This window comes from Chelmon rostratus, chromosome 22 (assembly GCF_017976325.1).
Source record: "Chelmon rostratus isolate fCheRos1 chromosome 22, fCheRos1.pri, whole genome shotgun sequence".
NCBI lineage: Eukaryota > Metazoa > Chordata > Actinopteri > Chaetodontiformes > Chaetodontidae > Chelmon > Chelmon rostratus.
In genome coordinates, this window is record NC_055679.1 from 3,954,954 (window position 1) to 3,978,895 (window position 23,942).

A 23,942-nucleotide genomic window follows, 5' to 3' on the forward strand; every position below is an offset into this window, starting at 1 on the left:
ACATGCAGGATGTATGTGTTCCTATGTCATTATGTATGTATGTATTGGTGTGGTGTGTGTAAGCTGCAGGGGAAACATGTCACTGACAAAAGCACCCAGCTGTGAGTGTGTAACTGAGGGAAGAACAGGCAGGTCAGAGCTGCGGTTGGTGTGTCAGAAATATGGCGAAATATACTCTAGAGCCTCTAGAGCACACACACACACAAACGCATACACACACAATATGCATATACCATATCATGTCACTGTACAGCCATGGGCATTTGGATGTAGACAATATCTGATAAAACATGGCATCAGTGAGTTCACCAGGTAGGCTGATGAAATCAGAAGAAGACTTTTATCCAAAGCACCTCACAGCATCTTTCTTCATCCTTCCTGACCACTGTAACATAGTCAGAGCACCTCCATGACCTAAAAATGTTTTCCCTTTATATATGGTCTTTGTTGTTCCCCTGAAGGATTCTGGTTTCTGCAACGACCTGATGCTGAAAAACACCATTTATCCACTCGACTACATTTCGTGCAAAGCAGCAACATTTCCCAAACATTACACATCTTGTCTTGAAAAGCTATCAAATGCCCGTTTTTAAGTTTACTGTCAAACCTCTTATTATTCCAAACATTCAGTGACTGATGGGGAAGATTTCTCCTGAAGAAAATGTGCTGAACAGAACGAAAGCAACACTCTATCTCACCTTCTCCACCACCCCTCAAGGCACAGATGCATCACATTAAACTGAACTACACAGTTTTATGGAGCTTGAAGCCACTGGTGAAGCGTTGGATAGGCCTGGACTGGCCTACTGGCAGCTATGGAGCAGGGTGTCGCAACTTGGCTAATCAAAGACAGCTGATAAGGCATTTCCACCCCCACCCATTGAAATAAACGTAGAACTTGCTCACTTGAAAATAGGTTTTCTTAGGATTTTAACAGAAAAGTTGCATAAAATAACCAGAATATATCAGGTATGATTTAATGCAATTGTTGGTCAGGACTAGTAACTTCATCACTACCCAATCCTACATGTCAACCAGTCCTGTCTTTGCATTAAAACTCACATTTCCAATGCAATTGGACATTGCTAAAACCAAATTACCAGCATAAAAATCAGATCACACTAGCGTTTAGAATGGCAAAATTTCACTGGGGATTCAATTAAGTTCAATGGAATTGCCGCCGTCTGTGCATTTGCTCACAGGGGCCGAATAAATCTTCACTCACAACACAGGAAGTTCCACTTTGCTCCACTTTGTTAACAGAAGAGTAACCAGCACTAGCCCAGTCAGCTGGCGAGTTAATCTATGGCAGTTCATCCAGTAGTTTAATGCTTAAAGTAGCCCTGTGGGTATAGTCACTGCGTCACCAATCTTCCAGAAACAAATATTCCACCTAAACCAAGCACTTACAAAATGTTTGCCCTGCAAAGGAGCTTCTGAATGAGAGACCGGGGCAGCTCGTCTGACCTTGCTGAATGGTCATGACCATGTGAGGAGATTACACCACTGCAATGAAAAGTCATCTTCAAGGGGATTAATGAGAATGAAGGCAGTGTCAAAGACCAGAGGCTTGTAATGTGGACTGTTTGGAGGTAAATCTGACACACTTGTGCAAGTTCTGCTCAAGTTTTAAGTGAAATGAAGGGCAGAGCAGAGCCAAAGGCTTAATTCTCCAACAATGCCGAAGAGTTAGAAATCTCATTGTTGAAGAGGCATTCTATTCCACAAATAACAGCAATTATTAGCCCAAGCCCTTGCCAAGAGACTCAGTAAAACCTGCCCAACCTGAACAGAAGGGGTAGAGATGGGCCCACAAAGAACTTATCTAAACAGTGATAAGGTTCGAGGAATTTTGAGAAAACAAACAGCACAGAAGAGAAGTACAAGAGATAAAAGTAAACCTTATCTGATACTTAATACATCTCATAAGTTTTGGTTTGAATCATGTTAAGCCAAGCAATCAAGAAAGGAAGTGTTTGATGGACATTGAAATGCAGAAACATTAAATGTATGAACTTCTATTGTTCAGGTCTCTAATGTTTGGCTATGCTAGCACTTAAGGAGAATCAGCGACATCATCACACCACTGACACTGATCCTTGTATTATGGTTGGTTGCAAAACTGGGGATGTAGGAGAGTATATAACTAAATACGAAATGTCATCTAGTCATTCAGCTTCCTCCTTCCTCGCTGGTCTGTCATGATTGGCCCAAATCACTTGTGCCATAACACATTACCTAGAAAGATCTACTAAGTACGAGATGTGACACCACAAGTGGAAATTCTATGTGACTAATGCAAGTGACATACGTATGCAGGTTTGCGTCACAGCCTCTGTCTCTTTCCCCCCAGGCCTCAGCTTAGCCTGAAGGGATTATGACAGCCGGACCTGTGGTGATTTTTGGAGACTTCTGCCAGCAGTATGGAGGAGATGACCATCACGCAGTGGCTGAAATAAATCCGGCAAAAGCTAAAAGCTGGCACAGGTTTGTTTACCCTAAAAGCGGTGGCTAACTTTCTGATATGATATGAAATCCGTGCAGAACACAGTGCGCTCTATCTGAACAGCTCAGCGAAACAAAGCATCACCATCCCTCTGTATCAAACGGCATCACTGTGCAGCCGTCAAAGAGTTGCAGGACTCTGGAGTCTGAATGAGTGAATTGGGACACACGAAGGCAGAGGATGTACAACTCCTTCAGCCTCACAACACAGGCTGACCTGTGTGTTCTGCAAACAGTTAGAAATTCAGTCATTTTGAGCCTCAATAATCACATAAAACTCTAGAAGATCTCGAAGCGACTGATTAAACACTGAATCTTATTTGTGAGCAATATTACATTGACACATTAATTGCAATGCATAACAATAACATTGTCCTCATCTCAGTTCATCACACAAAGCACTCTGCTGGAATAAATGTATCCTGGCCAGTGTCTACTGAGCTGGACAAAGAGGCCTGATGTGTGACTGGATGCCCTTTAAGAACAGCTGCGGGCATGGCTCTGGGCTTCAACACTGTGGGATTAGAGGTGTGGATGTATGTCTGTGCATGTGATGTCAAAATGTGATAAAGCTGCTTTAACATGGGGATAGAAAATGCCCCAAGAAGAGGGGCCTAGAGAAGCAACCACCATGATTCACCCTGGTGCTCTAGCAATGATTTGATAGCAAGTGTATGGGGGGAAATGGTTCTTGATCAGGACTTTTGGCCGACTGTACGGCACGTGTAATAGCTGCACCCAGAGAGGAAGAACACAAGCTGTGAAAAATGAGAACGGACGCTGAGTGTGACAAAAACTTCAAGAGCAACTTGTTCAGTCACTAAAATACCAGTCACTAAAATACCTGGTCCCACATTTCTGATCGAACATCCCTTTGAGATGCTTTTTTCTTTTTGTTTATGACATGTTCAGCATCTTTGTTCTTGTAGGAAAATATTTACAGCCTCTACACGCAAGAAAAACATTGCCTGAGGAGAAGTAAGTGCAGCACTAGAGCGGAAGAAAATTGATACTCACAAGCCTTTCTTTCCACCGTGTTCAAAGGACACAAGGACAATTTTCACTGATCCTTCCAGAAAGCTGCACTAGGGGACTGTCGTCAATTCAACTTCAGTGTTGCATGTAAAAACATGGTGCACTGGTAATCATTTCAGCCACCTGTCAATGTGTTATCCATAATGTCTGCTCTTAAAGATTTTCTGTGATGCAGCTGAAAGGCACTCAGTACAATCATAGGTGTGGTCAAAAGCTACACCTACAGCCAGTCTTTCACAAGTCAACTCAGCCCAGGCACAATGGGTTTTTGGGTGTGGACTGGAAGCGGTGTCTTCTGCAAGTCTGGCGGCTGTGATGGCAGCGTGCAGCAAAGCAAGATTCTTCTGGGAGGGCAGGGCCCAGGTCCGATTCAGATTACCAAAGAAGACTCAGCTCTCATTGCGATCAAACCAAAGTGCAAAGGAACAGACAGTTTTTGGAGGGGTGCACTATTCAACTTGTCAAGTTCTTTCACTTGGAAAAAAGGTTGAGTGAAGATGATGAAATCTCTGAACAGATCATTCATTCATCTCCAGGGAACACGTGGGAGAAGAATGACTCTAATTAATTCAAACGGCTAATAAAATGCTATCCTTACACCAAACACACAAGCGCTACATTGTGTAGAGCAAGGTCGTCGTTTTCCATGGAGAGACTAAGACATAATCAATTTTTATTATGGCTTATTATGGTTCGGGGCGTGAGTGAGGCGACTGTTTAATCTGTCATCTAGTAACTACATCAATAAGAGGAAGAAATATGTCAGGCTCTGCATCAGCTCAGCGTGTGATTGAGTGAACAATTACACCATGTTCACTTCACCAATGTTAACCAGAGCAGTATGTTGTGAAGTCAGGGGAAGAAGAAAACTGTCTGAGTTTTTACCTGTTGAGAAAAATAGAGGCATCCAGCCCAATCAGTCAGGGAGGCCGGGCAGTGCTTAGCAGTAAACTGGGGGAAATTCTGGACTAGGGTCGGTCTCAAGCATAGCAAGTGTGACAGAGGACGGGGCTACCACGCTCTGTAATCAATATTTGGTGTAGAAGGGGTAATATTCTCTGTACTAGTGTAAAATATGCATGCGTACACAAGTCATCTTTCCATTTTGAAGGGGGACTCATGACTAACCTGCTTAAAGCTTCTAACAAAATTCACAAGTCAGCTTTGGAAGAATGGCTCAACGTTGAAACCGGCAGATCTCTCTGTGATACAGGAGGACGCTGCAGTTCAGGTGGGCAGTAATAAGGTTCCCCCCACCTCCGACGCTATGCTCTGGGGCCCTGACGAGGGTGGACACTGAAGTTAATTGGCTGGGACATTCGTAAAGGGCTTGACACGCCCACGCTCCTTCATCAAATGACAATTCCTGCTCCGCAGTGGACCTGGAGCGAGGCTGACACATGAAACTTAACTGAACCCTTTATCACCGGAGACAGATGCAAAATTCAAGGCATGTTTGTTCAGTTCTGTTTGAGACGAGACGAGAGTCTCGGAATAATGGAGGCTGAGGCAATGAAATGAAAGGTACGCGATAATACGGCTTCATTGGAATAAAAACAGCCGTTTTCATTGGTAAGCCTCAGCTGACGCTCTCGTCGATGTCGATCCAAAATGTAGCCTGATTTGTATGCTGCTGTTACACAAATCCACACTGACAAGAACTGAGAGGCAACTATCTCACATCTGGCATTTGTCAGAGCAAATGCATCCAATCAGTCAAACCACAGCCAGTGGCCTGAGTGTCCCAGCTGGGAAGATTACGCTGCACTGATGCTCTGGCCTTGGCATTTCAATAACTTCATGAGCAACACAGCATTTGTTACAGCTGCTAATAGTGTGAGAGTCTGGAGGCGGGAAGAGATGAGGCTGTTGTGGGACTTGTGCCTTGGTGACAGGTGAATATTTGCTCAGTGAGGGACTCAAGTGGAACGGGTTGTTTTGTTTCGTAATGTGGCTGCTGTGAAGCCCTTGAAGGACTTGAGCTGTGATGAAGGACTAAACGCACGCTTCCCCAGGTTTTTAGCTCCACGGGGATGTGTTGAGATAAGCACTTACTGTCTAGACTCATCTATTACCATGAAGATTAACTCTGTCACAGCTTCACCGATTTGTAAAGCATGCTCTGATTAAAAAGATATATTTGTGTCTGAAAAAAAACAGTATGAACTCTTCACCATGGAACTGCTGTACAAAATAATTTCCCATCAGAAAACATTACTCATAGATCAAAATGCAGACTTCACCAAGACAGCACTAACTAAAAAACAAAGTCCCCCTCCCAAAAGCCTAAAGGAAGTGTAGCTGCAACAGTACAAAAGCACAATCTGGAATTTATCACTTTCACAAGCCAAACGGCCACAAAGAAGAGAAGCAGGTTTCAGAACAGAACAGAATCAATCGGTTTCCACCATATGACATTTTGCAAGGGTGGCAAACAGTCAAGTTGCTGCGAGTCACAGTCATGTGCTCCGGCCTGCAGATGTCCATGTTTGTGTAGCTGATTCATTTTTCACTGGACAGGAATAATCCTTTGAGAAAACGCATTTGTTTTAAATGTATTATTTGCCACAGCAGACGTTTTCAAAAACTTAAAAGTTCTTTCTGTATCAGCTGAAACATTTAATATCAATACCTACGATGAACCAGCTCATTCAGTCCACCAGTATAGACTTAACAGCCTATTTTAAATGGAACTATTCAGTGGAAATTTCAGATAAACTATTAAGTACTGCTGACCTCCTCACTCAATGACAGTAACTGATTTAATATAATGAAATATGGGATAGTGAGAGTCTGAAAATCTCCCTTGATCCAGTCTTCTCTGTTTCTTCAGAACAGGAAGCGTGTTGAAATCAAGTATGTATAAGAAGAACAAGGTGGTGTTGGCAAACAGCTTTCATGATCAGCCAACCATTGCTAGAAAAATAAGAGTGTAAAAAAAAAAAGAGCATTCTGTCCTCCCCGTTCCACCGACATCATTTGATTTCTTCTGCATGTGCAAACACATAAAACAATAAAACGCAAATGAAAGCCACTGTGGACACGAGACGCTACCCGTGAACTCGGCAAAAACAGCTGTGGATGTGCATGTGGGGGAACGGTATTCTGTCCCACACAGAAAAGACTGATCTGTCCAAGCTTAGAATTTTATACATGCACTTAATTTATCGAGCGTGTTGTCGGACAGAATTATTCATAAAGCAGGAACCAGCTGCTGAAAATGCTTTGTGCAGACGAGGCTGTGCTAAATGGCAAGTCCCCCAAAAAAATAACCCCTCTCCTCGCGACAAGTTCGTCCTCTAGCCCAGCACTTGGCATAATTAATCAGCTTCATTAACATAACTGTGCATCCCAAGGTAAATGTTCTGCTAAAGCCCCATTTTCCATGGATAGTTCTCCATAAATGCTTTTAATAGGTTACAATGAACAGAGAAAAGATTCAAAATAATAAATTGGGAAGATGTTGCTCAATATTCACTTTGTTTAAAAGCAGTCAAAGTCATTTCAGGCCACAACCACATATTTTGGGATACATGCTGAGCAGAGACCACGTGACATGACACACTCTTCAAATTTGGAAACTTCCTTATTCATATTGGAAATGTTCACCTTATACAAATAATCTCTTCAAATAGCCTTTCTAGTTACAAAAAACTAGACTAACCGGTGGCTTCTGATCATCCCTAAAATCGTTCGTTTCTTGCAAAAGAAAATTCTTTAGTTCCAGCCTCTCAAATCTGAGGATTTTCATTTATATTGAAATATGTGTTGGTAAATATTTTGGATTCTGCTGTGTGCACAGAAATACTGGTTATGTTGCCCTGTGGGAAACTTTTTTTTTTTTTTTTTGCTTTTCCAGTTCAGTCTATTCCTTTAAACACTGTGCAAACAACCTATGTTGTATGTTAGTATTAATAAAGTGCTGGTGCTCCCAGGGCTGATTCTGCATTCAAATTTAGAGCCTACCAGAGCAGTGCATAGGCAGCAGGTTGCAGTATGAGAAGGGCTGAATGGAAACTCCATTTGGCTGGCAAATAAGCTGGTTTTTCTTGTGACCCTGGATTGCAAGCCTCACCTCTGCAGAAGTTTGGCATGGAAAGTCTGGGATTTACATGCAAATAAGGAGAGGATGGAAAACATGAAAATACAACATGCGAGTGGTAGAGCCAAATTTGGCGCAGGTACAAAGAATAAACTGACGACTGTTTTATTATCACCGCTCAGATCACCTGCGGTCAACGACAAGATAGCTCAATTCCTACAGACGGTTGTATGCAATTGTCTCTGAAAACCAAAGCTGAGTTGTTGGCTCACGTTGACATTATAAATCCATCATATATGGTTGTTAAATCTGACAATTTTCACACCTAAAAAAAATGCCTTGTACTTGGTGCCACTGACAGAATTTCATGCTTCTCACTTCTCCTACTGAAAGGGTCAGGAAAATAACATCTGAGGCCTTCGATGAAGAATTGGGCTGGAAATATGAAACCACATTTAGCATCTACGCAAATTTAAAAATCAAATACAAGTCAGAGGAAGGGAGAAAGCTCATGGAGAAAGCATGAGAACTCTGGTGGATAACATGACAGGGTGATATCAGGTATCTGATAACAGGCCAGGATCTGCCGGATGCATCAGTTGTCTGACACGATTAGGAGCAGCTCTTACTGCCGGTCAGTCTCCTGTTCCTGCTCCTGGCTCCTGTCAGGTGAAAGTGAGAACAGAGCACCAGGACTGAGGAGGCTGCAGACTAGTAACACTGCAGCAGGATCTAATGTTTGAGGATGATGCAGGGGGGTAATATGTAGTCAGCAGGGGAGGTCAGGAAGGAAAACGACCATTCTTCCCACAGAACACAAAACCAAACAGAATTTAAATTGACAGCTTCTTCCGTAAGTGTCCCAGATACAGTATGGTTGCAGGAAATTACAATAAGGCATGACCAACTGCTCACCACTTTGCTGCATAGCACACCGCGTCCCAATTCCACGACTGCAAACAAGCTAGCGGCTATTTCTCAAAACGTTCACCGGGGAGTAGGAGTTGGGGTCGGCGCAAAAACGTCAGGGAAGCGTGTGGAGATGGGGAGGCTGCCACACTTGGAAGTCAGCTATCGCTGTGCCTGGTTTATTACATAATAGTACGCACTGCTCGACTGCAGAGTCACGGCTGTCAACTCGCCACAGGCACACACAGCGATTTAGCAATTAAGCTAGCTGCGTTTAATCAACATTAGCGGGTGATGGACGGAGGCGTTTATTTTGTGTTTTAGCCATTTTTGTTTGCGTGGCACTTACCTTTGCTTCGTTGGGAGTCTCCCGGTAGGTTGTCTGACTGGCTCACGGAAGGAAAACGCTGGCTGAATATAGGCAGGCAGTCCTCGGGGACGTTTGTCTGTCTGCTAACTGTTAGCTGATGACGTTTTAATGTTTGTTTCTATGTGTTCACTGTAGCAGCTGGTGATGGCTCGCGTCCTCTTCAGCCCAGCGGCGTCATGTTGGTCCAATATGAAAGTCTGGATACTTAAAAATCGACTTTACAGTTGCTGGTATGCATAGTACTGTCTTTAAAATACCAGTATTGAGTCAACTTGTTAGCCACTAGCCCGCCTGCACCATTCTATCGTGGGTTTGAGAGGACAAAGGTCAAGCTAACCAAAATGAAACATATTTCCGGTTACAATTTTCATAATAAAAGCCCCAAAATGTCACATTTAAAGGCAGCAAAATTTTCTCCTTCAATTCATACAATAATTGTCTTTTAATCTTAATATGATTCCATTTGCTTTTCATTGTTATTTAATTGAATTAAAATAGTCTTACATAGACTAGCTTTCTTTTATTATAATTGTCTTAATTAATTGTCACAGAAAGTTGTGTCTGACCCGACTCACATTTTACACCATGAGCTTCAGCTCCTACCTTCCAGCACGAGACTCAGGGTCCCCAGAACCAGACGGAACCACTACAAAAACTCATTCCTGCCAACATCCATCACACTGCTAAACAATCAACAGTACCTCTTAGTGCAATAAGATACATGGTGCAATAATTTCCTATCCGTGCAATATGATCTGTTTATATCTCTCTTGTATATAGGTGTGTATATGTATGTATATATAGGTGTGTGTATTTATATATTTTTAACATACTTTTCTTTATAAACATATATTTACTTCTGTGAAGTATGTCGCCGCTGTACTTTCTTGTTTGGTTCTCTGCATCAGTGCAGCGTAAAATTCCCCACGGGGACAATAAAAGTATATCTTATCTTATCTTATCTTAAATATAAAAAGTATTAAATCTTACGTTATTGAAGTAAAGATTTTATTCTTTTGTTCCAACACCCAAAATTCTCCAAAATCTAGCTCACACTGAGATATTACATTTGCAAAGATGTATAATAATAAATGTATAAAACTTTGAAATGTGGCATTGACATTCATTTTGCTGTGCATCTTGAGAGTGAATAATATCTTATCATCATTTAATATATTCATTTCTATCATTATTCCTGCAATTACTCTTGTGCTTTGTAATTTTCTTATGATGTACTTGTAATAATGTACTTCCAATACCAACGCCCAGGTCCTGGTTTTACTTTGAAGGCTAATAAACTCAATATCCCGTGTGTGATTTCTAACGGGTTAACTTGACGCAGCAACAGGAGGCTTCCTTGTTTGTGCTCGGTGATCATCTGATCTGCCTGGCTGGACAGGGCATCGAAAACATGTGATCATTTCAGTACACTTTCGCGTTAAACACAGTCCAGCTGAACTCGTGAGAGCTTTAAAAGAGACCATTTAGCTACGAATGTCAGGTCATACTTACACGATAAATGTCCCCTCAAGGGGATGAGCATTATGACCCTACTCTGTAAATTCATCTGTGCAACAAATATTTGAAATGCAGTATTTTAAGTATTAGGTGCAATGAAATGCATATTTGCTAAAAGCATAATTCTGAATGATTATGTAATACTATGGCCAGCGCACGGTAAGATCTTCTCATAGACGTACCTGATATTTTTATAAACTCCAGTCATAATACTACATGCATGCTTTAAACTGGGGAGCATAACCTTAAAAGATTATTACAACTGTTGTAAGTCAGGGAGCTGCATCCACGTATGCTTGGCTAAAGAGTGACATCTAGTGGCTGATGTAGGATCATTACAAAAAAGTGTGACGACGGAGCATGGAGAACATCTGCTGTGTAGGTGAGAATGAGGAGGTGCAATGATGCTTCCCATTGGCTGTTTCTGGCCTTCTTATGAGATGTCAGAGATCATCCGGTCAAAGAATCTGGCCAAATTTTATTTTTGATCCTGCTCATTCCATTCTGTTCTGTATTCTTATGTGAAAGGTGCAAAAAGAAACTGTATTTATTCCTCATTAAATTGTTCTGTTATGCTTTGTGTTGGTTTGTAGTGCTTGAATTTTCCATTTTAAGACTCCCCTGCTTCCTCGACTCAACACTCAACAGCTTTTGTCTCACCTGAAAGGTATACTATGCAGGAACTGTTGACCGTTTCTTCTGCTCTGTGTACACCATTTTCATAGCTTCCTCTTGCATTTGTGCTGCTTACGCTCTGGTACCTGGTCTACAAGTCCCAACCTCACCTGCATGCTGTTATTGGTTGGGGGATTCCCACCCACTGGCAAAAGAAATGTCCCAACCATAACAAAACAGGAAAAGAAAATAAGAAAATGCAGGCAGGGGGCAGGTTTTCTGCAGATAAATATACCACCACACACTTCTACTGGGTTATAAGTGATGATTGACAGGGATTCTTTTTGGATGTGTCTAAATTGTTTTTTAGGAAAATCCTGTGTAGTATATCTTCAAATAATTCCATCAGTCTTGCATTTCTTTGGAGGGTTTTGTTGTCCCATGATCAGTTCAGTGCTGTTTTGTGAATATTAGTGAATATTAGTGAATATTAGTGAATATGTGATGTATCGTAACTGTAAAGAAATGTTTATATACAAGAAAGTTTTTCCCCAAAATATGTGCGGTTTCAACCTAATACAATCAGTGATGACCTTACGTTACACACATATATGCATACACGATGTGTGCTATGCATATCTAAGTAATGCACATAATTAGACATCCAGCAGTAGCTGTATGAATATGCATTCTCGACTCATGCAATAGCTCTGAAGCTTTCCAGAAACTACATGAGTTAATAATGCCATCACAATGACTTGATTATAGTTGATATTTGAAAGGTTGATGGCAGAAATTGAGTTACTCAGATTACAAATCAAATCAGCGATTGTGGTTCTGGTGTAAATCTCTGAGTCTGCAAAGGAAATCGTGGCCTTGCTCTTTTAAGCAAAACGGATCTGACCGCACAGCTGGAATTTGAGCTTGTGTAAATGTAATCTGTAAACTGCAGTGTGAATAATGTAGTCGGACGAACAAGATTTTAAAATAGCATCTTAACACTGTCACTACAAGACAAAGTGAAATTAAGGTTGGTGATACACCATACGCCACAGTACGCCTTGCCGTTTTCTGTAGAGCTGGTCCGACTGATTCTGCTGTTGTCAAGTTTACAGCCAGGCTAACAGGGCAAGACTGTCCTACAGGCCCCCCTTTGACCCCCCTCTTGTCTTCTCTGCAGGTGTCCATGTACCCTGTCTCCTTCAGATACCCTCAGTGCAATGTGCAGACTACATATTTTATAGGTTAATTAATTATTGGGCCCTTGATGATCAGTGGACCCTGGTGGTGGTCCAGTTTGCCCTGTGGGTAATCGAGGCCTTGTGGATGCTAGTATTTCTAACTTGTTATTTGTGTTAAAGTCTGTATCTTGTCATAGACACTGTATAATGCAGGTTTTAAGGCTGTGACATGAGAGAGTCTCAGGGGGATATTTTTTCCATATTCTTTTTCCTACATCCATTATAACAACATAGTAGCAAGAGACACACAGCACTACTCTTGCATACAGTAAACCCTAAGAGGTGCTGTAGTGTTTGCAATAATATTGACTTGTATATCTATTTGATATTAAATGTCGTCTGCTGTATATTAGTAGCCCAGTCACGGACAATAATATGATTATGTGACCTTCTGTGTGATTTGGCCTGTCCTTCATCTGTGTTTTTTGACAGTTGCTCTCTCCTCCTCCTCTGTTTCCCCCCAACATAGCCTCTTGTTTCCCACAATGCTCAGCGAACATCACTACCAAGATGGCCGACGCTATGGAGGAATATGAGAAAGAAGCTGGCTGCGTCCCTATTCTCCATCCCGAGGTACGGTCCTTGGACTTCACGCCTTCGCACAGACATATGGACATAGACAAAACATATAACAGCAGCCTGTGTGTGTGTGGCTGTGTGATTTTGCCGTGCTTATTTAGAAACTCCGATGCCCCCTGCAAAACCACCGGTGGGGGGTGGCAGGTAGCTAACGATGCTAAAGGTGCTAACGCTAGCCCCCTCCTCCTGCTGCATAGCAAGTAAACGCTGGGCAGATGTTCCTGTTAATGTTAACGTTAAGCTAGGTGGTGCTTTCCCTGGCGTTGTCGCCTTGCAGCTAGTAAACAAGATTGTAAGCTGTGTGTATAAGTCTGTAATGGAAAAAGTAAGGTTAATACTTAATCCTTACAGCATTACGACGTTAGCTTTGTAGCTAAACTGGTATCGTTAGTGCTGGCTGGTTTAGCTGCGATGATGTAAATCGGGGTCAAGTGTATATGGGTATATTAAGCCGTGGTGTCCAGTCGGTGGTCATAGTAAGTTAATGTTAACAGCCACGAATGTGGAAATAATCCACTTTTTTCTATAAAACCACAACCTTTTGTTATTGTGATATTTTGTAGTCACCCTCTGCTAGCTAACCTGCAGTGGTTCCACTATGTTGGGATTGTCAGTAACGTTACCGGTCTGTTTATCATTAAGTTAGCATTCGTCGCTTCTGGATCAGGATAAACAAATTAGTTGTTTAAATGAACACACAGAGGACAATATTTACATCATATTTGTCTAATAGTGACGTAAGAAAAAAATATTGGTGCTTCAAATAATTAATTTCAACATTTATAACTAACCTGACAGGAACGTAACGTTATTTCTTTCATGTGCTTTTCTTTCCCTAGCTAGCTTGAAGTTGTAAAGCTATTTCACCCCAAGTCACCCATGTTTATCATTTGTACTTCACTGGATACACTAACTACCACAGTCACATACAACTTAAACTGTTTTGTATGGGTGTTGTTAACATTATTTTCTTTATAAACCAGAGGCTGGAAAGTCACCTCTCTCTTTATTCTACATCCTGTGCATGTAGTCCTGTACCTGACTACAGGACACTGATACACCAATAACTCTGGGTAGTGGTAGGTTTTGTTAGGTTTCACATATTGAATGCAGCCTGGTTATTACTTAGTATTATTATTTTTGCTTGCCAGGTAATCGAATCATTAGGAAGAGTTCAGTTTGATACAAACAGTTTTTTGCCTTCATCATGGTTGGCTTTCTTTTCTCTCAGAAGTCCAGTCTTACTTGTTGGTTAGTAGTCAGCAGTCAGGTTGGTTAATTTACATAACGGCTTGTTCAGTCACTGTCATTTCCTGGTAGTCTTTGGTTCAAATGAGTAATTTGTTGGAAGTCCAGTTTGCACATGCAGGCTGATGATTTCATTTTCATAGTGAATAGGCTGAAAAGGATAAAGTGATTTGTACTCCGGTTTTGGCTGTTGTAAGGTTAGGGTGTCTTGAAAATCTTTTGGCCATTTTCGCTAGTGAGCCAAAAAGTTTAATCAATGCACTGAGTGTAGTAGTCCTGTTCACACATTTTGCTAATATGGAGCTGCTACACCTTGAGCAGTCAAATCGCAGTATTGGCTCCCAGGTCATACGTGACCTCATAATGGGAAAATGTGGTTAAATGAACCATACCATCTTATTTCTGAAGGCACATACTGTCTGTTAATCCTGTGTTTTTGTCAGCTTTGTTTTTTGCACCGAGGAAGGAAACCCAGACAAAGGAAGATCGTAGTTTGTAATGTTATCCTGTTATCCTCTCCTTGTTTCTTTATGAGAGACCTTTCTACCGTAGATGCTGCTGTGAAATTTAATACCTCTTAACAACTGGGTTATACCCACATAAGCTGATCTGAATCAGTCAACATATGTCACCTAATGCTCCTCCCAACCTAGTTTGAATGCAGGTCTGACTTTGGCTTTGGTGAACTAATGTCTTTGTTAAGAATGATAATTTGATTTTGTGTATTATTGACATACAAATGTCATTTAACTGACAACCTGACTTGTCTCAAAGTAATGAGAGAACAGCAGGTATGGAAATAACAATAAGTGATGGTGTTAAGGCGATTGAAACATACGTGTATTTGGTGCTTAAATAATCTAATTTTATACATTGGAAAACTTTGGCAGCAGTCTCATGACTGGGGCAAACACTAGCTGAATATGCATGAGATACTTTACTTAGTAGACCCCTGTCACATGTGCATCTTCTGTATGGAAGCTGTATGACCTGGAGGGTTTACTCCAAGCCAGCCAAACAGACATGAGAAGGCTTTACGCCTAAAAGCCTGAAGTGTGTTCTGAAGGCTGTCAACACACATATTAAGTCAATTTAGAAAACAGCTTTTCTGAAATGTAAATTAAATTATGAACATGAAATTCCTTCTCTTGATCAGTTCACACAAGGTCATTTTTCTTTCTGTGTTGTTCCTGTTACATATGTGCTAGCCTGGTCCTCTTGACATTTGAATTCAAAGGGCCGTTTTTTTTCTGTGTTGTAGATAAAATGCTTCCTGTATGTGCCACTACAACATTCAGGTGTAGACCGACAATCATCTTGCCATTAGTTCTTGATTACTGCCAAAGATATCTTTCCTTTGTGACACCTGGGAAATATCAGGTTGGAGTGGTGGGAGGAGTTTCCTGATTAATGGAAATGTAATTACCCTCTGTTCTTTCCTCCTTTGACACAATGAATTGTTGGTGATTCCCTTCTTTGTTTGTTTGTCTGGATATCACTGCTTGACCTTACTGGGAAGTCTGAAAGGCCTCAGACCCACTCAGCCAGTTAGTCTTGTCAGTCTTTATTTGGTGTTGGAGACCAGTGCTTGACCCTGCATACAGTCATAAAGATACAAACACACAGCAAAAGAAGGGTGGCTGGTTATTATCAACTGAAGTTTAATACACACACACAAGCACCTGTGTCAGAGATTTAAAGAGGTAGAGATGAGGCCAATTTCACAGCATGGTGGAGCTGTGTTGTTTTTTGCAACTGTTGTGCAGGAGTGGCAGTTAATATTCTAATCAATCAAAACTTGAATTGTTCATCAGAAGAATAGCATATGACATTATATTTACTTTATATGGAAGACCAGGACTGGACTTTGAATTTGTCCAGAGGTTATTTTTAGCCAGTCTTGCAGGTAAACTGTCTGTCATGAATTTAGAGCCTCCAGCTTCTTGAAATCATTGCACAGCAGCATCCTTTTGGCTGCACATCTACCTAGCACATTGAAGGAATATGTCTGATGGCAGTCACTTCATCATAAATTCAGTTTATTTTTCTGTATGTCTCTACAGGCTTGGCATAAAGTTGGTCCTCTTTTCAGAATGGTGTTGCTGGGAAACTGGGTCATGTCATAGATTGTAGTGAGAGCAGAGTGAGGCTGAATGTATGGGGCACCTGAATTAGAACATCGGAAGTTCGGTTGCACACTCAGAAGGACCATGTACCGTTTTCACTTTGAACCAGTTCAACATGTCAAATGCAAACATTTCCTCTCAAGAAATGTAAGGGATAAATGTCCTCAGCTTCCAATCTCATTTGAAAATGCAAATGAGTGTTCTTGCATGAAAGGCACCTAAAGGTGGGGGACATGCTCAGCCACTTTACATACTCCATGTGTGGCGCAAAGTGGAACACATACACTCTGTTTCTTGGTGCATTCCCATTATTTCCCTCATAAAAAAGTGCCCCCTCTGCTTCCTTCTGATCCATGGATGTAAACTGCCTTTAATATTGAATTAGCTGCTCGAAATGGCTCTCATATGAGATCAAATCTGATTGTGAGCTATGGCTACAGCCAGCAAGAGGAAGAACACAGTAACAGTGAAAAGTGGTCATTGTGGAAGCAGGGAAAAAGCAGTTCAGTTTTTTTTCTGTAGGTTTTCCAAATTAAAATCTAGATGTTGGTCTCACACTGAGAATTGCTCACCCTTATTGTACTGTTGCTGTGACTACTACTAATGCTACTATTCTGATTTAAACCGATAAACATGCATTTTCAGAAACGGTGCTGTCTTACATTTTTAGCTCAGGGCATGTGACATCAACCCCCCCTAGGAGTGGTGGCCATATGTCCCACTGAACAGCTCCATTGACAAAAGCCAAGCCTGCTGCTTTACTGAACAGATGAAGTTCCAGCCTAAAAATCAATGGATAGGGTAAATTACATTACAAGTTTAATTGACAATATCATCACCGCTGCCTGCCTAGTTGTTGTATGCAACACCCGTAAGCAGGTATGTAATTAAGAGGTGAAAAAATGCATGCACTGCAATTATCACTACAGTTACAAATGCCACCATCAGCTTTTTAGATGGCTAGTGGGAATGAGGAGAGGGAGTGGGGCTGCCAAGACTGGTAAGGGGTCAAAGGTTATCTCCATGGAAGGTTGAGATGGAGAAAGTGATTTAACATCTGGTATCTGAGGGTTTAGCGACAGGCCCTCTTCCCCTCATCCCTCGACTGACAGGGAAGGAGTTTCCCGGTCGATGAATTGCGAGCACTTTCCCTCAATTGAATATCCAGATGAAGAACGAGGCTTTGAGTTCCACATTTTTCCTTGGCTCGTGTTTCTCAGTCTGTTGTAGGAAAAAAAGCTCAGCACAGTGACGATGAGTGAGGGACTCTCACCTGCCCCCCCTTTCCTCTGGCAGCTACACTAGCCTGAATAGCACATGGGGTAGCTGAAACAGATCGTATGGATTTGTAAATGACCAAAACTTGGCAGTGAAATGTACAAACGCCTCCTGGCAGCTTGGACACTTTAAAAATACAGGAGTAAAAATATGAGATGGTAACCTTCATATCCCCTCTGTCGCATCCTCCTCCTCAGTTTGATTTACTCTGCAAATAAAAAAACCCTCCTCTCTTAGCTTAGCTTCTGTTTTTCTTATTTGTCTCTTTATCATAGTTTCAAGGCACCCAGTCAAAGTTTATTTTACTGTGAATAACTAAGTAAGTAAAACTTGAATTCCTGAGAGCATGAAGTTAAATAAGACACATTCTTTTCAATATTTCAAGTGAGAATATTTTTATTTTCATCTTTTGCAGTTTTAAAATAACAAAAATGAGATTGTGCCTGCAGCAAAGGTTTGGGCACCCTGCATGGTCAGTACTAAGTAACATTAGTAACCTTTGGCATTTATCACAGCTTACAATGGCTTTTTGTAGTGAGCTAAGAGTCTTTCAGGTCTTGTTTGTGTGGTTTTCGTCCATTTTTCCTTTCTAAAGGCTTCTTGTTTTGTGAGATTCTTGGACAGTCTTGCCTGCACTGCTCCTTTGAGGTCTGTCCATAGATTTTCTATGATGTTTAGATCTACTGCAAAAACCTTTAGCTTGTGCCTCTTGAGGTTGTCCAGTGTTGATTTTGATGTGTCTTTAACATCATTATCCTGTTGTAGAAGCCATCCTCTTTTCATCCTCAGCTTTTTTTGTTATAACAGATGGTGTGATGTTTGCTTCTAGAATTTGCTGGTATTTAATTGAATCCATTCTTCCCTCTACCAGTGAAATGTTCCCTGTGCCACTGGCTGCAACGCAAGCACAAAGCATGATCGATCCACCCCCGTGTTTGACACTTGGAGAGGTGTTCTTTTCATGAAATTCTGCACCCTCTTTTCTCCAAGCATAACTTTGCTCATTGTGGCCAAAAAGTTCTATTTTAAATTTATCAGTCCACAGGAGTCATTTCCAAAATGCATCAGGCTTGTTTAGATGATGTCCCCTTTTTCAAACATCTGATGCGGAATTTTGTGGTGAGGATGCAGGAAAGGTTGTCTTCTGATGACTCTTCCATGAAGCTCATGTTTGTGCAGGTGTTGCAGCACAGTAGAACAGTGCACCACCACTTCAGAGTCTGCTAAATCTTCCTGGAGGTCATTCGCAGTCAAACAGGGGGTTTGATTTGCCTTTCTAGCAATCCAATGAGCAGTTCTCTCAGAAAGTTTTCTTGGTCCGAGTCTCAGCTTGACCTCCACTGTTCCTGTTAACTGACATTTTTAAGTTACATTACAAACTGCGAAAACAACCACCTGAAATTACTTTGCTATCTTCCTATGGCCTTCTCCTCTATGGCCATCAGTTATTTTAATTTTCAGAGTGCTAGGCAGCTGCTTTGAAGAGCCCATGGCTGCTGATTGTTGGGACAAGGAATGAGAAGTCCGAGTATTAATAAAGCTCTTAAATTTGCATCAGCTGACCTTTCCTAATGATGATTATGAAGAAGCCATTGCACTATCAAGCTAATTAAGGTCTGAGACCTTAGTTAATGTTAATGTTACCTGAACTAAAATCTCTTTGGTTGCCCAGACGTTGGCATGGTGCGCCTTTTCTTTTTTTCTCTCTAAAATTGTGCAAAGCAAAAATAATGCCCTAATCCTGCTTAAAATGTTGAAGAGGAGGTTTCATCTTTATGCCTTATGGAGGTCAATCCAATTTCTACTCATTTCTATTCAGAGTAACACAGAAACATAGACTTTGCACGCCACTGTGTGTATGACTGGTTTTGTTGTGACATGTTGTTCACACGTTGAGTTTTCATTTAGAGGTGGTCTTGAGGTCTGACCTATCCAGCCATGGCATAAAATGTTGGTCATGCTTCTAATGTGAGTGTATGCATTTAAACCCAGAAGGGAACCGCATTTGCTGCTTCTGTAATTTCACATAATTTCTTGTGAAACAGGATATTGTGACACCAAATAACTCAGGCAGAACTGCTGAAAAGATACAGTGAGAGTTGTATGAATGTGTTTTGAAGAAAACTCAAAACCTGAAACGTAATCTTTGCATTAACTCTAAGATTAAACCTGCGAGAGTGCTTGTGCCTAATTGCGAGTTCAAGCAGAGATGGCTTTTTTATATTTTTGATTTATGAAGATACAGTTAGATTTTTGCTCCTTGTACTACTGACACCGCTGTGACCAGACTTCCCTGCATATTTACTTTGCCACTCAGTCGGATGCAGTGACTGCATCGCAAAAGACTGCCTGAAACCATCCATCCCAAAATGAAAATGTTGTTTCTTCACTTTGTTATTATCATCTAAGGTTGACAGTCACGTTGTTTATGTAAATCAGTAACAGTTACATATGCTTTTTGTTACCAGAGCACAAGTACCTTTGGAGTGTACTTCAGTACAGAACAGAGTATCTGTAATGTACCTGGTTACTTTCATCTGTGACTGAAGTGTCTATAATGTTAACTCCAAACTCAAAGTACTTTTACCTCCAAACTGTACTCAGTACTTCAGTACATTTATTTCCTGTAAACCTGTTGTGTTACCAAATTAAACTGCAGAAACCGTTAGCTCTGTTAGCTCTATTAGGTCCATTAGCTGTTTGTTCGATTAGCTCTATTAACTGTTAGCGCCGTTAGCCCTATTAGCTCCCTTAGCTGCTCGCCGCTTGAGCCAAACACACGGCAGGACTCAGCTGCACACCAGCTGTTAACAGCTAATACTCTCCTGCTGATTTCAATAGGGATTTGTTGTTCACAATGTGTAGCGTTATCAGGGTAAAAACATGGATCGTGCATCCTCCCTCAATCAGCGATTTTACTGTCCCCAAACTTTCAGATTTTTAAATGACCAGCATTGTGGCAATTTTTTTTTTTTCTTTCTTTTTTTTTTTTTTTTTACATAAATTACCTACTCTATCTACTGTCAGACTTGACTCACCAGCAGCTTGTCTTGATTACCAACTGGCAGCCAGTTATGCAGCTGTAACAACATGTGATTCTTAGGTTTTGATATTATTTATTAATGATTATACTACTAATACAATATCTTCATAAAAGTAAACTTATAAGGTCTTTTTAACTGCATACAGTTTGACTTGTTATACTCATATAAGCGTGGGTGTTAATGACATTCTTGATTGGACCATTTTATCCGTGTCACAGTAAGACATGACAGTGTGACAAAATAGCTGAATGGAATTCAGCCATCATTATTTCCATTATTTACAGCTGTTCTTTCTCACAGGCCAATTTTTCTAAAGAAACCTAATCAAGTCTACTACTTAGCAGTGACTTTCCTTTTACAAACTGCATTACTTTATTTGATTCTGTTAGAAAAACACAAGTTTGTCATCTAGCTTGCTTCAGTCGTACCTTTTGTAATACCACGTAGACCACAAATACAGGCCTGCGGTTTAATTGAAAATATCACAATTTTAAATTGTAAGCACAGTGTTGGTAAGAAAAAATGACAATTAGATAAATTCCTAAAATTGTCCAGCCGTTGTGTGGTATTTTCCATCTTAGCGTGAAACAAAATCTGCCTCTGTTAGTTTTTGTCATGCACCCTCTCCATCTTGTTTCTTCACCACCATTCCCCATGGTGGCAGAAATGCTGGTTCAGCACATCCTTCTGGCTCTTGAGGGAAGCCCAAGCTGAACTGAAAGGCAAGATGGCACAGCTCTAAGTCTCTGTGGCTCTCTCACCGCAGGCTACCCAACAGCTCCGTACAAACCTGCCATGGCCTTGGCCCCTCAGAGGCTGCCTCATTATTCCTCATTGTTATATGCATGTGAGCAGCAGCACAGCCAAAAAGCATCAAATGCCTGCTTGAATGTGTAAGGAAACATTGATTATTTTGATGTCTACCTTTCAGGTTTGGGAGGTCTTAGTAAGTAAACCCGAGACAGTAAATTAGAAGCGATTTAACTTGGTTTAACAGTAGCTTCAGCTTTCCTTCACAGAGTCAAGAGTCAGAATGGCAGAACGCAGGGTGGGTGTTCTGTGTTTAACAGATGCAGCCACTGCGTCCGGGTGACGGAGGCTAAATGTTGTTTCCTTGGCGTTACTATGGAGGCTAATTGAATGTGAGCAGCACAGTTGCCACATCTGTGTGACAGATTAGATCTCCAGCAGCAACAGGGCTCAACAAGCCTGCCTTTGTCCTGCTGCTGTTGTTTTCCTCGTTTAACGCTGTGATCAATTATTGAAATGAATGCTTAAGTGTCTTGGAGCTAGATGCAGCATGTAGCTAGATGTAGCATCAGCGCAGTGTTATTCCTTATTTTTCCCAGATGAATCTGATTCACAAACATTCTTCAGATATTTTGACTGAGCAGAAAACGCACAGCTGGGACTAATGACGGTAAAGATGGCTCCATTTCAGAAATGAATGATGGGATTACACCTGTGTTTGTCAAAAAGGCTGCTGTATGAAAGTCTATTCCACTTAAAGCCCATACACAAACGCTTCAGCAGTTTCCACCATTATCATTTCTATTCCTTCTTCGTCTTTGTTGATATCATGTAATTCCCACCATAGCTCCACCCAAACTCAGCCTGACTAGATTTCCAATCATGTGCCTGTGTGTGTGCTGGCGGAGCTGTAAAGGCCTTGAACACACGTGCACAGATATTGGTTAAAACAAATATTTCTCTCTTTAAAAGAAAAAGTCCTCGTTTGGCAAAATAAGCATGCTGGGTGAGTCGAAGTAGATAAACACCACATCAATGATGCGTCCAATACCAGAGAAGAACATTCTGAGCATGCGTACTGAACTCATTTTCCTTCATCTTCATCTCAGTTACACATAGATTCGTCTAGTGTCATGGAGTTTGGCATACAGTTATACTTTGGTTTACACTTTTGGTAGCTATCTCCTATCCCTGCATGTATTTGTGTCTGCAACTAATGATTGTTTTCATTATCGACTGATGATTTTCTTGATTAATTGTTTATTTAAAATAGTGGAAAAAATGGCATTTACAGTTTCGCAGAGGCCACAGCAACGTCTTCAATTTGCTTATTTTGTTTAACAGTTGAAAACCTTAAGACATTCAATTTACTGTCACGTGTGACAGAAAAAGCAGGCGCTCGTCACATTTGAGAAGCTGCCGGTTCATTTGTGTATGAAACCACGGTTGCATATCAATTGTTGCATATCAATCAGAAGCTTCAAGGAATTGCTGGGCTGAAAGGATTTTTATGTCAACAACTCTACAAACTCATTTCCAGATGTTTTAATAAGCCTCCACAAGCCCACCTTCCAGCTCATTTTGATATGTTCCAGCATATTGCTGATGATGGAGTAAAGCAGCACAACCTACAGCCTACTAACTTATCTTTATCTCAATCTTTCTGTCTCTTGTTCTCCCTCCTTCTTTTCAGGAAATCAAACCCCAGAGTCATTACAACCATGGCTACAGTGAGACTGTCAGCCGTAAAAACCACGTGGATGACTACAGCACCTGGGACATTGTTAAAGCCACACAGTGAGTGGATATTGTGTGTATATGTGTGTTGTTGTCTCCCAACGGCATCAGGATGAGCTTTGGGCCCAGCAAGTCATAGTCGGGTTTTGATGCAACCTCTCGAAACGATGCATGAATTTGTTTTTTTCTGTCAGTGTCATAATTGACACTGTTTGGTCTTTGGAAGGTTGACATTGGTACTGCCACTTTTTTCTTCAAAATGATGTTCGAATGTGGAAAAGAAATATTAAAACTGTAAAATTCAAGTGTACAGGCTGCAAGGCAAGAAGTTTAGCTTGTGCTCCAGCAGAGAGCGTTCTTAAAATTGACCTTAATAAAAGGAGACCCTAGTCTTGTGCAGATTGGTGATCAGATCTTATATCAACTATTGAACGGATAATCAACTATTGATTTTCCTTCACCGTTATTAAGAACTAACAAGCTATCAGAGCTAAGATGTACTAAAAATGTGTTTTATCGTGTGTTTAGAGATTTTCTGGTAGAGCAGCATGTCTGCCCGCTGAGCCCCGTTAATCAGCATGAATTTTAAATCCTTAATTCCAAACCAGTTTGCTGTATTTTCCATTAATCTGACACCCCACATCTCTGTTCTGCATATGCTTGCTCACCAAAACTTTGCACTGTGCTCCACAACAGTTGTTAACATTATGAATATTATTTGGATTGTGATATTGAGGAAAAGATAATATTAAAGGGAGCGGTGATGCCGTGATATTGTCGTAACAAGCACACACACACACACACACAGCCTTTGACATACAGTAGCTGGCAGATAAACCAAAATAAACACCAAATAACTATATTTATCTACAAATTGCAGCCTAGGCAAAGCAGAGTGTGACATCCGCAGTGACAGCCACATGCACACGCGCACACACCTTTTTT

The 23,942-nt window shown here is 41.1% G+C and overlaps 2 protein-coding genes across 5 annotated transcripts in view; one reads left to right on the plus strand and one right to left on the minus strand.

Annotated features, from left to right (window-relative positions):
• Positions 1-9,158, minus strand: part of osbpl8 (oxysterol binding protein-like 8) — an 81,068-nt gene extending 71,910 nt beyond the window's left edge. For all 4 annotated transcript variants that reach the window (XM_041963774.1, XM_041963771.1, XM_041963772.1 and 1 more), the window contains exon 1: positions 8,841-9,158. The gene's annotated coding sequence lies outside the window, so the exon portion shown is untranslated. The remainder of the gene's footprint in view (positions 1-8,840) is intronic.
• Positions 3,801-23,942, plus strand: part of zdhhc17 (zinc finger DHHC-type palmitoyltransferase 17) — a 40,315-nt gene continuing 20,173 nt past the window's right edge. Inside the window, exons 1-3 of the mRNA XM_041964423.1 lie at positions 3,801-3,903; positions 12,729-12,808; positions 22,954-23,057. Of these exons, the coding sequence (XP_041820357.1) occupies positions 3,801-3,903; positions 12,729-12,808; positions 22,954-23,057 (287 nt within the window). The remainder of the gene's footprint in view (positions 3,904-12,728; positions 12,809-22,953; positions 23,058-23,942) is intronic.